Source organism: Morus notabilis, unplaced genomic scaffold (genome assembly GCF_000414095.1).
Source record: "Morus notabilis unplaced genomic scaffold, ASM41409v2 Scaffold502, whole genome shotgun sequence".
NCBI classification, from domain to species: Eukaryota; Viridiplantae; Streptophyta; class Magnoliopsida; order Rosales; family Moraceae; genus Morus; species Morus notabilis.
In genome coordinates, this window is record NW_010364639.1 from 95,349 (window position 1) to 107,873 (window position 12,525).

Genomic DNA, 12,525 nt, shown 5'->3' on the forward strand with positions numbered 1-12,525 from the left:
TAGAATTCGAGTTTTTCTACAGTAAAAAGCTCTCACAAACAATCACATCTAACTTTTTTGCTACAGTAAAAAGCTCTCACATAAAATCACATCTCAACTCGAATTCTAAACTCGAATCAGCGAAGTGAACGGAGCTAATCGATGTACTAAATTAATAAACTCAGTAAGTATACAAAATAATATTTTTCTCTTAAGTCTTTTAAGGCTTAATCTTAAAGGAGAAGATAAATTATTTAGTAGATTAAATGTAAATAGAAACTGTTGTGTGAAAAAATTCACTTTGACACGTCAGACAACGATCAGGTCACACGTGGCCCCATGCCTGCCACGTCAGTTAGCCCTCAACGCCCAAGCCTCACTGGTCTCTCCTATATGATATGAGAGCTGAGCGCATAAGGAGGCTGATACCGTCGACCCTATACACGGTCGAGGCCTGCAAGACTAGCTCCTGCAAAATAACGTGATGGAGTCAGCCGTGAGAGATGCTACCCGCGGTATATTTTGGCATGGGCGCCGAGGGCAAAACACAAGCAACTGGATCCACATCCCAAGGAAGACCCCTGAGAAGATCAGCTGAATATCCCAAGGTTGCGTCTGGGTTTGGAGAATGTCAGTTCCACAGGAAATGATTACAAGCCCCTAAAACCTCCTGGAACATATCACTGGCTATTATAGGGGATCTACAGAGTCGTAATGGGGGGATAAATTGGATGAGTGAACAGTCCAAAAGATAATGACAGGCTATGGTCTAAACAAATGAGGCCATAGGCCACTCAAGTGGATGGGCTCCATGAAAGACACTGTCAAATGGTCCAAACTACCTACCATTGGGCAATGGTCATGTAATATCCGCTATAAAAGGAGCAAAGCCCCCGTGAGAAGGGGCTCTCGGATCTTGTATGTGTAATTTGTAAGAACCAAAACAAGAGAAATACAGTACAGTGGATGTAGCTCTTTTTGAGAAGGGTGAACCACTATAAAACCTCTTCGTCTTTATTTTCATAAGCGACATAATGATTTCTTTTGATAATACACCAATAAAAAACTCCAGCAAATCCAGTAAAATTACAAGTTTCAAACCAGTAATCCAACGGGCTACTGCGGGGTAATCTAGTAAGGTCTTGTTGACGAAAACCGACTGTCAACAATTGGCGACTCCGCTGAGGAGTGAACCCAGAATCTCTGGTTCACGTGTTTAACCCCAGACCACAAACGATCATGTCTCTGAGAAGAAAAAATGGTGCTTCAAATCAAAACAGCCAAACGGAGGAAAATACCATGCATCCAACCAACAGTGGGAGTGGGAGGAATAAGCTCGACCAGGGAAATCAGCCCCTGGCGAGGGATGAAGCTCCACCCACAGGCACGCCACAGCTTGACCCGGTACAGATGTAGGCCCAACTGAACACTCTGACCGACTTGGTCCGAGGACTAACGACCATTGTCGAGCGATTGGAAGGAAGAAATTCTATGCCTCCTTTGGAAGATGCTCTGAGACCACCATGAGGTTATATCTCCCTATTTGTGAACACAATGCCTCCGACGGATGTAGTATATAGAGGGATAAAAACTCGGTCTTGGCGGGTGTTAGGACATGGTTAAGGGACTTCGATGCTCTGGGGAGCTTTTGTTACCACTTCCAATGGGGAGAACGCCTAGAAACTCGTTGTAGAGGGACTTCGCAGGAAGTTATGGAGAATAGAATTCTCCATCGGTCGCTCTGATAGAAATTAAAAATCCAGGGAAATTAGCCAGAACATGGGATTTTTGACCTGCGTTTCTTCCCTTTTCCCAGTGTCCTCTTTTGAGAGGTTTTGACAACAGTATTTATAGACCAAGAACGTGGTAAGGGGAGGGAATTTTTCCCTCCAACCGTTTTGAACTTTGGCTAAAATCCCCCCAAAGGTCTCCGTCAGTAAGGCATTTCTAGTGTGATTTAAGGATAACTTTCGTTGATCCCAGAGGAAGGCTTACCTAAGAGATGAATAAGTAGGTTATTGGGCAGCCAAATGGGGCTCTATGGCCATTTTGGGTGAGCTCAGAGGGTGGCAGCCACGTAGTCAAAAGGTTGCCTTCTCTTATTTGTGTATATTCTGGCTCCTTAGAGTTTTTTAGGGAAGAGACTGCGTTTGACTCCTGGGAAGGCAAGGGCAGTGAGCGACAAAAAGGAAATACATGGGGAAAAATGCTATTTTGTCTCTTAGTGCAAGGTAATGGACTAACAGGCTTTTCTAGACTATTTATAAAAGGTTTGGAACTGTAAAGGTAGCGACTGTAAGCTCAGGTAATTTGTTTTACTCTATCTAATTTCATCCATAACCCACGTTATCCTAATTCCCTTATAGACCCAAGAGGGCCAAGGATCTAATTGGGCTGGATAAAAATGGGCCCGGTCACATTCCTTGGCCTGCCAAACCACGGCCCACATAGAAGTCCCCAAAACGTGGCTTGGGTCCACGTACCATACCTAGAGTTGTATTTATTAGATCTGGGTCGGGCCGTTACCTTGTAAAATTTTGGGTATCAACAATAAACAAGATGTTTGCTAAACAAATCGAAAGAATGATGAAGGTATATGTCGATGATATGCTGGTAAAAAGCATCAAGGCAAGACAGCACGTCGACCATTGGGGCAAAATGTTTGGTGTGTTAAGAAAATACCGCATGAAGCTAAACCCTTTGAAATGCGCTTTTGGGGTCGGGTCAGGAAAGTTTTTTGGCTTCATGGTCAGTAACTGCGGAATAGAGGCCAACGCAGAGAAGATAAGAGCTTTGCAGGATATAAGGTCTCCCATGAAACCAAAAGTGGTCCAAAGGCTGACAGGATGCGTCGCTGCCCTTAATAGATTCATATCTAAGGCGGCTGATAAATGCATTCTGTTCTTCGATATCTTGAAGGGAGGCAAGCGTTTTGAGTGGACACCTCAATGTGAAGAGCCCTTCCAGAGGCTGAAGGAGCACCTTGGCAGACCTCATATCCTATCAAAACTCATACTAGGCGAGAAGCTAAGCTTATAACTCTCTGTATCAAAGCATGCCGTAAGCTCAGTACTGATAAGAGAAGAAGGGATCTAATTACTAGTCTACTACGTAAGCAAGAGGCTCCTAGACGCTGAGTCAAGATATACCCAGATGGAATAGTTAGCTCTTGCATTGATGGTGGTCTGGAGGAAGCTTCAGCACTATTTTCAGGCCCACACCATACAAATCCTAACGAACCACCCGCTAAGGCAAGCGTTACAAAAGCCTGAAACCTCGGGTCGACTCTTGAAATAGTCGGTAGAGCTGAGTCAATTTGACATCGAATACATACCGAGGGCGGCAATCAAGGGACAAGCACTGGCGGACTTCCTGGCCGAGTTCTCCCATAGACCGGTGTTAGTCACTGACGGAGAAATTAAGGAAATAAGATGGAAGCTTTACGTGGATGGACTGTCAAATGAAATTGGGTCAGGAGCTGGCGTCATGCTAATAAACCCAGAGGATCACAAAATCACCTTAGCGGTACGATTCAAATTTAAGGCGTCCAATAATGAAGCAGAGTACGAGGTGCTGGTCGCAGGGTTACAGTTAGCGAGTCATTTAAAGATTGAGAGACTCAAAATTTTTAGTGACTCTCAACTAGTGGTCGGGCAGGTGAAGGAGGAATATCAGGCACGGGGAGAAAGAATGGGGGCCTATCTGAGGAAGGTAAAGGAAGAGCTTGCAAAGTTCAAAAGCTATGAGATACAACAAGTGCCAAGAGCCGAGAATACAAATGCCGATGCCTTGGCCAAACTAGCATCCTTGAAGGATTTAGACCTAGTAAGGGTCGTTCCCATCGAAGAATTGGAACGGCCGACCATTGACGAAGCGGTAGAAGTCCTGACTATTCAGGCAGCTGGAAATTGGATGACACCCCTCGTCCGGTACTTGACGAATGCAGAGCTGCCCAATGACAGAGACGAAGCCAGAAGGATCAGGTACAGAGCCGCCAGATACCTACTATATGGTGATTTGCTATACAGACGAGGCTTATTAACGCCTTTGTAGCGGTGCCTAAATGATCATGAGGCGCAAGAGGTACTCAGGGAGATCCATGAAGGAGTGTGTGGTAATCATACTGGAGAAAATCTCTAGCTCTTAAGGTTTTAAGGCAAGAGTACTATTGGCCTACGCTTAAAAAAGACGCGTTTCAATACGCTCGGTGTTGCGATAAGTGCCAACGATATGCCACAATTCCTAGAGCACCTCCAGAGAACCTAACTTCTATTCTTAGCCCATGGCCTTTTACAAAATGGGGGATTGACCTGATCGGACCTCTACACCTTGCACTCATAAGCCTTAAGTTCGCTATCGTCATTGTGGACTACTACACTAAGTGGGCCGAGGCGAAAGCTCTTACTTCGACTACCGAGGCAGCTTGCACCAGCTTCATATGGAACAACATTGTATGTAGATTCGGCGTTCCACACTCAATCGTGTCTAATAACGGAAAGCAGTTCGACAATGCCTCAACGCACAAGTTTTGTGATGACTTAGGCATACAAAATGACTTCTCAGCCTTAATACACCTGCATTCTAATGGCTAAGTGGAGGCCATCAACAAAATCCTAAAGTATACCCTGAAGAAGAAGCTCGACAGCCTAAAGGGAAAATGGGCCGAAGAACTTCTAAATGTCTTGTGGGCATACAGAACGACGAGTCGAACCACCACGGACGAAACATCATTATCTATGGCATACGGAGTCAAGACTGTACTTATTGTGGAGATTGAGATGCCGACTCTAAGAACGGTCATGAACAACGATGACATAAACATAGAGGCCATGAACGGAGAACTCGACCTATTGGAAGAAAAAAGGCTCGACTCCCAATTACGACTCGCCGCTTACCAAAGGAGGACATCCCGATACTTCGATAAGAAGGTCAAGCGAAGAAGGTTTGTCCCAGAAAATCTGACGTAGAATACCAAACCAAAAAATACTAGCCCCTTGGGCCCGACTTGGGAAGGACCCTACTTCATAAGAGAAGTGCTACGTCCAAGGACCTACGTTCTGGAAAGGCTCACCGGCAAACAGATTTAACACCCATGGAATGCAAAGCAGTTAAAACTATACTACCAATAGTGTACGAATTCTTACACGCTTTAATTGTGTTTGGCATTTCATTAATATAAAAAAGCTTATTCATAGCAAGTGTCCAAAAATTAACCCCTTAAATATCTGTCTAAAAATCAAAGTTTTTCACACACACATGGGGGGAGTAAAGGGTCTACGGATCACAAAAAATATACATGTAACCCAATGAAACATCGCCTCCTCCAAGGAGAAGAGACGATCTACTCAGCAAATTTTAAGAAATTTGCTAAAACGATGACCCTAAGGGATAAAATGAAACGTCGCCTCCTCCAAGGAGGAGAGACGATCTACTTAGTAAATTTTAAGGAATTTGCTAAAACGATGACCCCAAGGGGTAAAATGAAACGTTGCCTCCTCCAAGGAGGAAAGACGATTTGCTTAGCAGAATTTTAGTAAACTTTAAAAATAACGGCAATTAGATGCATATAATATATCTATATAATCCATTGTCCGAATAGTAAAAAATAATATTATAAAAAATAGAAGTTATGATTTGGCTCCCAGCATCCTAGGCCTCGTTGCCTCCACCACCTTGACTACCCTCGCCACCATCAGCTGCAACTTCCCCGGCTCTGCCGTTGCCCTCGTCACCCCCGCCTACGGCAGGAGAATCTTCATCGTCAAAAGGGGGCTCGTAGAGGAAATCCAAGTTGAGGCCAGGGAGATGCCTGTTAATTCTAGCCATAATTTGCTCACCAACAGACAGCATGTCACTGGCACGCATATGATGCAACTCCTCAGAGGTTTTAAAATCCTCGACGGCCTTAGCAGCAACATCTACATTATTTCGAGCAAACTCGGCAGAAGCAACAAATTCCTTAACCCCCTCTTCCTTGCCCAGGTTGTAGCCCTCCTGCTTGCCAATGTTGTATCCCTCCTTTCGGAAGACATCCTTGGAGTCAGCAGCTTGTTTGCGGATAAGCTCAGTCTTATTCCGGGCACGATCTGGATCCGCTTTCACCTCATCCAGCTCCTTGACGGCGAGGGTAAGCTTATTTGAGGTTTCTTCCTTATTGTCTCTCTCCTTTTTGAGGAAATCCTTCAAACGCCCCTCGATGCGGTCCATTCCCCTACTTCTCTCTTTCACCTTAACCATATCGATAAAGTTAAAAAGAGAGAGGACAAGGGACTGCCAAGTCAAAAGGAATCTATTAATAAAAAGAAAGAAGAGAGAGAGAGAAACAAAAATGCATATAACATATAGGCGGCGAAGTATACATGGATCTAGAGAGAGATCTGCTGGCACGTGTGGCCGATCAGAGAAGCCCGAGTCGCCTTTCCCAGTCCTGCTAAAGAAAGGACTCGTATAAAGCCTGAAAGACGACAGAAAAGCGTGGGGGCAGACTTAGTGTCGCTTCAATCTGGGTCGGAGGAACATCAGCAATGATGAACTGTGGAAGCATCATGCGTTCTTTGGGTGGTGGGGCCTCAGGAGCATCAGTAATATCAATTACTGGCGATGGTTCAGCCTCCACCGCCGGCGCCTCAGTCGGTCGAGGCCTCTTCGACCTTGGTTTCTCCTGGGTAGCTGGAGGTTCAACTGTAGGCGGAGGCCTCGGTGGGACACTGGCCGAAGCAGGTTCGCTCGGCCTCTCGCTAGGCCTCTGCTTCTTAGAACGCCCATTCTCGCTAGGAACACGCAGTTGTAGGGTCTTCATCTCTACATCACAACTGAAGTCAGAAACACACACCAGCGACACGTGATGTGAAGTGAAAAAAAAAACCTCTGGCTTGAAGAAATTTTTTACCTCAGTGATGTTGTTGGGGAGGAAGGGAAAGCAACAGGCGAGAACTTTTCAAGTTGTCACGCGTTAGCAGGACGCTGACGTTACGGAAGGTCTCCGGGAAGCTGAAGGCTTGCTTCACCATTGTAAGACGATTCCCAAAATGTTGGGGACCGTCCTGGGGAACTGCAGAGTAAAATAGGGTCAGCGGTATATACAAAAGAAAAGAAAGGACAATGACAACTGTAATAGACGGTCAAAGGAAACTTACTCAGCGTCCCAAAAGATGATCTCACACCTAGGCGCTTAAAGGGTTTGTCAGCCGGGTGAACGTCGAACATGCCTTTCACCATAAAAAACATTGTCTTCCAGGCATGTGACGATGAGGGCAACCCCTTTATTAATTTTCCTAAGATGGCATTGGATCGCCCATGTACCAACTGTCACAGCTAAGGGTCTGACAAAGCTTATATACAAAAAGAAATTCATCCAAAGGCAGGTCTATGTCAAACATTTGGTCCCAAAAAACCCACAAACTGGTAAAAATATACCAAAAGTTCAGGGCCATCTATGTGGGGGTGATGTCGTGGAGGTCACAGAAGGACTTCACGAACGGGTATATGGGGAGTGTCATCCCCACCGTAAATGCCTGGGTGTATACGGACATGTAGCCTGGGGGTGCTTGGCTCGCCCTAAAGTGGGGATCCGGTAGGAGATACTCGAACCACCGGCCGTCCACGCGCCCCTTCTTATATGCGCAAACAATATCCCTCTTCCGTGTCTTCGGTACCACGAAATCAGCAGTGAAGGGTAGACGGTCCTCGTCTGCCTCTATTGAGGCCACAGGGATGCCCGTGTGTCAGCCACTCTGTCGACCATAACGCCTCCCACCCGGGAGCCGGCGCCACTGGAAGAGTCCCCATCGGTCTCACCTTCGACCAGGCGATCGACGTTGTCCTCCTCATCACGTGGGTCAAGGACGTCACCCTCGACCTCCATCAAAAGTGAATCGCTGGCGGTAGAGTAAGAGGAAGACTCGGCGGCTGGCATTGGATCCGGCCTCACGAGAGGCACGAAAGATGATCCCTCTCGATGTTTAACCCCTCTAGAAGCCATTACTGTAAAGAAAAAATCTAAGGTCAGTTCCCAACCATTTCCACCACTTAGAAAGTAATCTACCACTGTTCCAGACACGGTAAATACATGATAAGAGGAAAGGAAGTTTGATGAATGCTTACTAGGGAATCAGGAGCGGAAGAGGTACACGAGCTCTTGAGACAAATGTTGCTGGAGATTCGCGAAATGGAAAAAAGGGAGTAAGTGATCCTGGAGGGATTTTGGCAGAGTTTCGGCTGCTTCAAAACGGTTTCAAATGATTTAGACATGAAGAGACCCTTTATATTAACCCAAGGGCCTCGATCCCCAACCGTCCGATCAGGTACATACGCATATAATGATGGGAGCACAGGAGCTTGATCCGACGGCTAAGGGAAGGGCGGGAAGCTAAGGAGTCGCGATCTAGTGGCCCAGGTTCATCCATTCAAATAAAAGGTCACGTCAGCATGTCGATTGAACGGACGCGACGTTTATGCTTCTCGAGGGGTTTTGAAGCACCAGGGCCATTATTGTAAAAAAGGTTCAGAGTTAGGCTCCCGCGCCCGAAGCAAACAAAAGGAGAACCAGAACAAACCTTAGACCTAGCTTGAGGTAGTCTGAAGAAAAGCCTCAACCTGGGGGGCAGCTGTTGTGTGGGAAAACTCACATCGACACGTCGGACAACGATCATGCCACACGTGGCCCCATGCCGGCCATGTCAGTTAGCCCTCGACGCCCGAGCCTCATTAGTCTCTCCCGTATGATATGAGAGCCGAACGCATAAGGAGACTGATACCGTCGACCTTATACACAGTCGAGGCCTACAAGACCAGCTCGTGTAAAATAATGTGGTGGAGTCGGCTGTGAGAGATGCTACCCACGGCAGATTTTGGCATGGGCGCCGAGGGCAGAACGCAAGCAACTGGATCCACATCCCAAGGAAGACCCCTGAGAAGATCAGCTGAATATCCCAAGGTTGCGTCTGTGTTTGGAGAAGGTCAGTTGCACAGGAAATGATTACAAGCCCCTAAAATCGCATGGAACGGATCACTAGCTATTACAGGGGATCTACAGAGCCGTAATGGGGGGACAAATTAGATGAGTGAACAGTCCAAAAGGTAATGGCAGGCTACGGTCTAAACAAATGAGGCCATAGGCCACTCGAGTGGATGGGCCCCATTAAAGACACGGTCAAATGGTCCAATCCGCCTACCATTGGGCAAGGGTCATGTAATATCTGCTATAAAAGGAGCAAAGCCCCCGTGAGAAGGGACTCTCGGATCTTGTATGTGTAATTTGTAAGAACCAAAACAAGGGAAATACAGTACAGTGGATGTAGCTCTTTTTGAGAAGGGTGAACCACTATAAAACTTTTTCGTCTTTATTTTCGTAAGCAACATAACGATTTCTTTTGATAATACACCAATAAAAAAACTCTAGCAAATCCAGTAAAATTACAAGTTTCAAACCTGTAACCCAACGGGCTACCGCGGGGTAATACAGTAAGGTCTTGTTGACGAAAACTAATCGTCAACAGAAACCATCATATAGAAATTCATATCATTAAATAACTTTTTACTTTGTCCATTTTATTTTCTCAATTCAGCTTCTTTCTCAAAATATGTATGCAAATTGACGTTTGCTTTTTCTTTCTACTTAAATTGAACTTAACTTTTCACATATATTTTTTACATATATCACATTTTTTTGGTACATTTTTTTTTTCATCTCATAAAGGTTACTATTATATATATTGACTTTTATGTACGACACGTTCAATTTAGAGATTTCATGTATGCATATATTAATTTTTTACCTCACCCATTAGTTAATTAATTTATAAGTGATACATGTATCTATTGAAAAATACACATCACAAACTGCATAAAACATAATATATAATGAGATTTGGAATTTCATTAACTTTATGGATCGAATAACTCATGTTGCTACATACAATAATTCATAGTAAGATTTAAATGTACCAATTTAGCTATAAAGTCATCCCTGCAAATACTACTTTAGAGTGTCCAAAAGGAGTTTAATTGTTCTTTTACATGACTTGAGCTATGATTTAAGTTGTAAATGTGAGAGAAAAATACTATAATAAAAAAGTTAAATTTAAATTTTTATAAGAGAAAACACTGTAACAATATGACTTGAGTCATAAAAATACTCCGTACATAGAAGTAGTTGGACAATTTTAGTTGAAATGAGAATATTACTCTAGGAGAATTTTCCTCCAATCTACCTGAAGTTGACGCTCAATATATACTATATAAGTGCCACAAAAGTTTTCACTTAATTAAGTATAAGTAATTTAGTAAATCTAATTAAATATTTTCCACGACCGCCATGAGCTTAGCACAACCAACCTAACCAAGCCCAACTCAAACCCGATCCTCTTCGGATCTTCACAAACCGACTCTATCGTTGTCGCAAGCAAGAAGAGAGTGAGCCCAACCTCACCATTACAAGTGAGATCCTCCTTTGCAATCTTCCTCATTCACGCTACCGCAACCTTGTTGTGATCTTCCTTCTCTATGCATGCCGAGCCCTATTGCAAACCTACTCCTCCACGCGAGACCTTCTTTTGTCGAAGCCTATACCCGTTGTTGATTTGGTTCTTTTGCAATTATTCTAGTTTGGAGATTTTTGTTGTTGTAAATATTAGGGGTCAAATTATTATCTACAAGAGACCATTTATTTTAACTTCTCAATAATCTGTCCTAATACTAAGAGTAATATTCTATAGGATATCACTGATTGTTGCTGAAATAAATAGTTCTTTATTTGTCTAGGTGTGAAAGGAATGCCTCGTTCATTTTACCGATTCGAGTTTTCAGTTTTAGATTTCTACAGTAAAAAGTTCTCAGAAAATGTCACATCTAACTTCTTCTGTTACAGTGAAAAGCTCTCAGAAAATGTCACATCTCAGTTCGAATTAAAAATTTGAATCTGCAAAGTAAACGAGGAGATCAAAAATTATGCTTTCATTATGTGGAAGCATTGTTCTCTCAATTTAATAGCGAGAGAGACGTTTCAATGGTTTACAGTTTTGTCACACTAAGTCCCAGCGGCTAGTGGTCAAAACTTCATTTTCGTATATAGGTTTTAGTGGACCCCGACGTCATAAATATTATATTTTATATAAGGTCTTTTGGGATGAGAAATTTTTGAAAAAAAAGAAAAGGATGAGAAAGAAAATATATCCTTTTTTGTTCATTATCCGCAGCGATCGTTATTAATTATATGTTTTAGCTATCATCAATAGTGTATTAGAAATTTTAACATTTTTCAAAATAATTTTGAAAGAAAAACAAATTACAATGGGTAGCAATAAATAAGAAAAGAAAGATGTACAAAAGAAGAAAAGGAAAATTGGTTTAGTACTAGAATATGAAAAACCATACTCTACTTAAAAAATTAGGCTGGTTAATTTTATAAATGGTCCATGATATTTATTTTTATTTCATTTTAATCCCTGACTTTTAAAATGTCTCACAGTTAGGTGTTAAATATTTGACAGAATCTGTGAAAATTATATTGCAAAATTAGAAACATCTAAAGTTTAGAGAGTATAATAATAAAAACAACAAGAGTTACTTTCCACGGATAATTTCTAAATTTTAACTGTTTTTAATTTTAATTCTTAATTTACATAGATTCCGTCAAATATTTAACACTCACGGAAGGACTGAAATTGAGTAAAACTTCAGGACCAACTGTGAGACATTTTAAAAATTAAGGACTAAGCTGGGATTAAGAGTAAACTTTAAGAACCATTTGTAGAATTAACCCAAAACGTAACTATTAAAAACTCGTGTATATATATATATATATATATATGAGTGTGATTTAATGGCTACTCTAATATTTATCTATTGTTGAGTATCATTATTTTAATAGTATCCTCGCAGGCATTGAAATATGTCTGCCATTGGTCCTTCTTGTGGAAAACTTTGATGCGGGATTGGGATTCGGATTGGGATTGGGATTGGGCTTTAATAGTATTTGCTTGGCATGATGTGTTTTTATTTGCCCGGCATGATGTGTTTTGGGGGGTCTCTAAGACGGCTCCCATTTTCTTTTTTCTTCTTCTGAAAATTGAAAAGACAAATTAGCTTTGTATAAATTTAGAACTCTAGTGGAATGGTTGTGGGCTTCTTTGGCTTGAGTGATTAATTGGATGAACAAAGGAGGGGTTTATATAGATTTGAGATGGACCGAAACTGAGTAAAACTTCAGAACCAACTGTGAGATATTTTAAAAATCAAGGACTAAGCTGGAATTAAGAGTAAACTTTAAGAGCCATTTGTAGAATTAACCCAAAACGCAACTATTAAAAACTCGTATATATATATATATATGAGTGTGATAAAATGGCTACTCTAATATTTATCTATTGTTGAGTATCATTATTTTAACCTTATATTTTTAATTTGATGGTTATAATAAACTTAGTAGTTGCCAAAAAAAAATATATTATAATTAATATGATTAGATTCTTATTACGCCTTATCATAAAATTTCTATATTTAAAGATAACAACTAATGGAAACTTAATCATGCATGAAAACTCATTT

The 12,525-nt window shown here is 42.2% G+C and overlaps 1 protein-coding gene across 1 annotated transcript; it reads left to right on the forward strand.

The window, feature by feature from the left end:
- Positions 1 to 3,465: 3,465 nt before the first annotated feature.
- LOC112093216 lies at positions 3,466 to 4,946 on the forward strand. Its single transcript, XM_024171273.1, has 3 exons — positions 3,466 to 3,962; positions 4,136 to 4,434; positions 4,573 to 4,946. Exons 1-3 carry the CDS (start codon positions 3,466 to 3,468, stop codon positions 4,944 to 4,946), a joined length of 1,170 nt encoding a protein of 389 aa, XP_024027041.1.
- Positions 4,947 to 12,525: the final 7,579 nt, after the last annotated feature.

Bases quoted from the DNA above. Each gene is read 5' to 3' on its own strand.
- LOC112093216 (XM_024171273.1), top strand. From the start codon at position 3,466: ATGCTAATAAACCCAGAGGATCACAAAATCACCTTAGCGGTACGATTC. The intron at 3,963-4,135 runs GTACAGAGCCGC...TAAGGTTTTAAG, and splicing joins GACGAAGCCAGAAGGATCAG to GCAAGAGTACTATTGGCCTA. The intron at 4,435-4,572 runs GTAGATTCGGCG...CTAATGGCTAAG, and splicing joins CATATGGAACAACATTGTAT to TGGAGGCCATCAACAAAATC.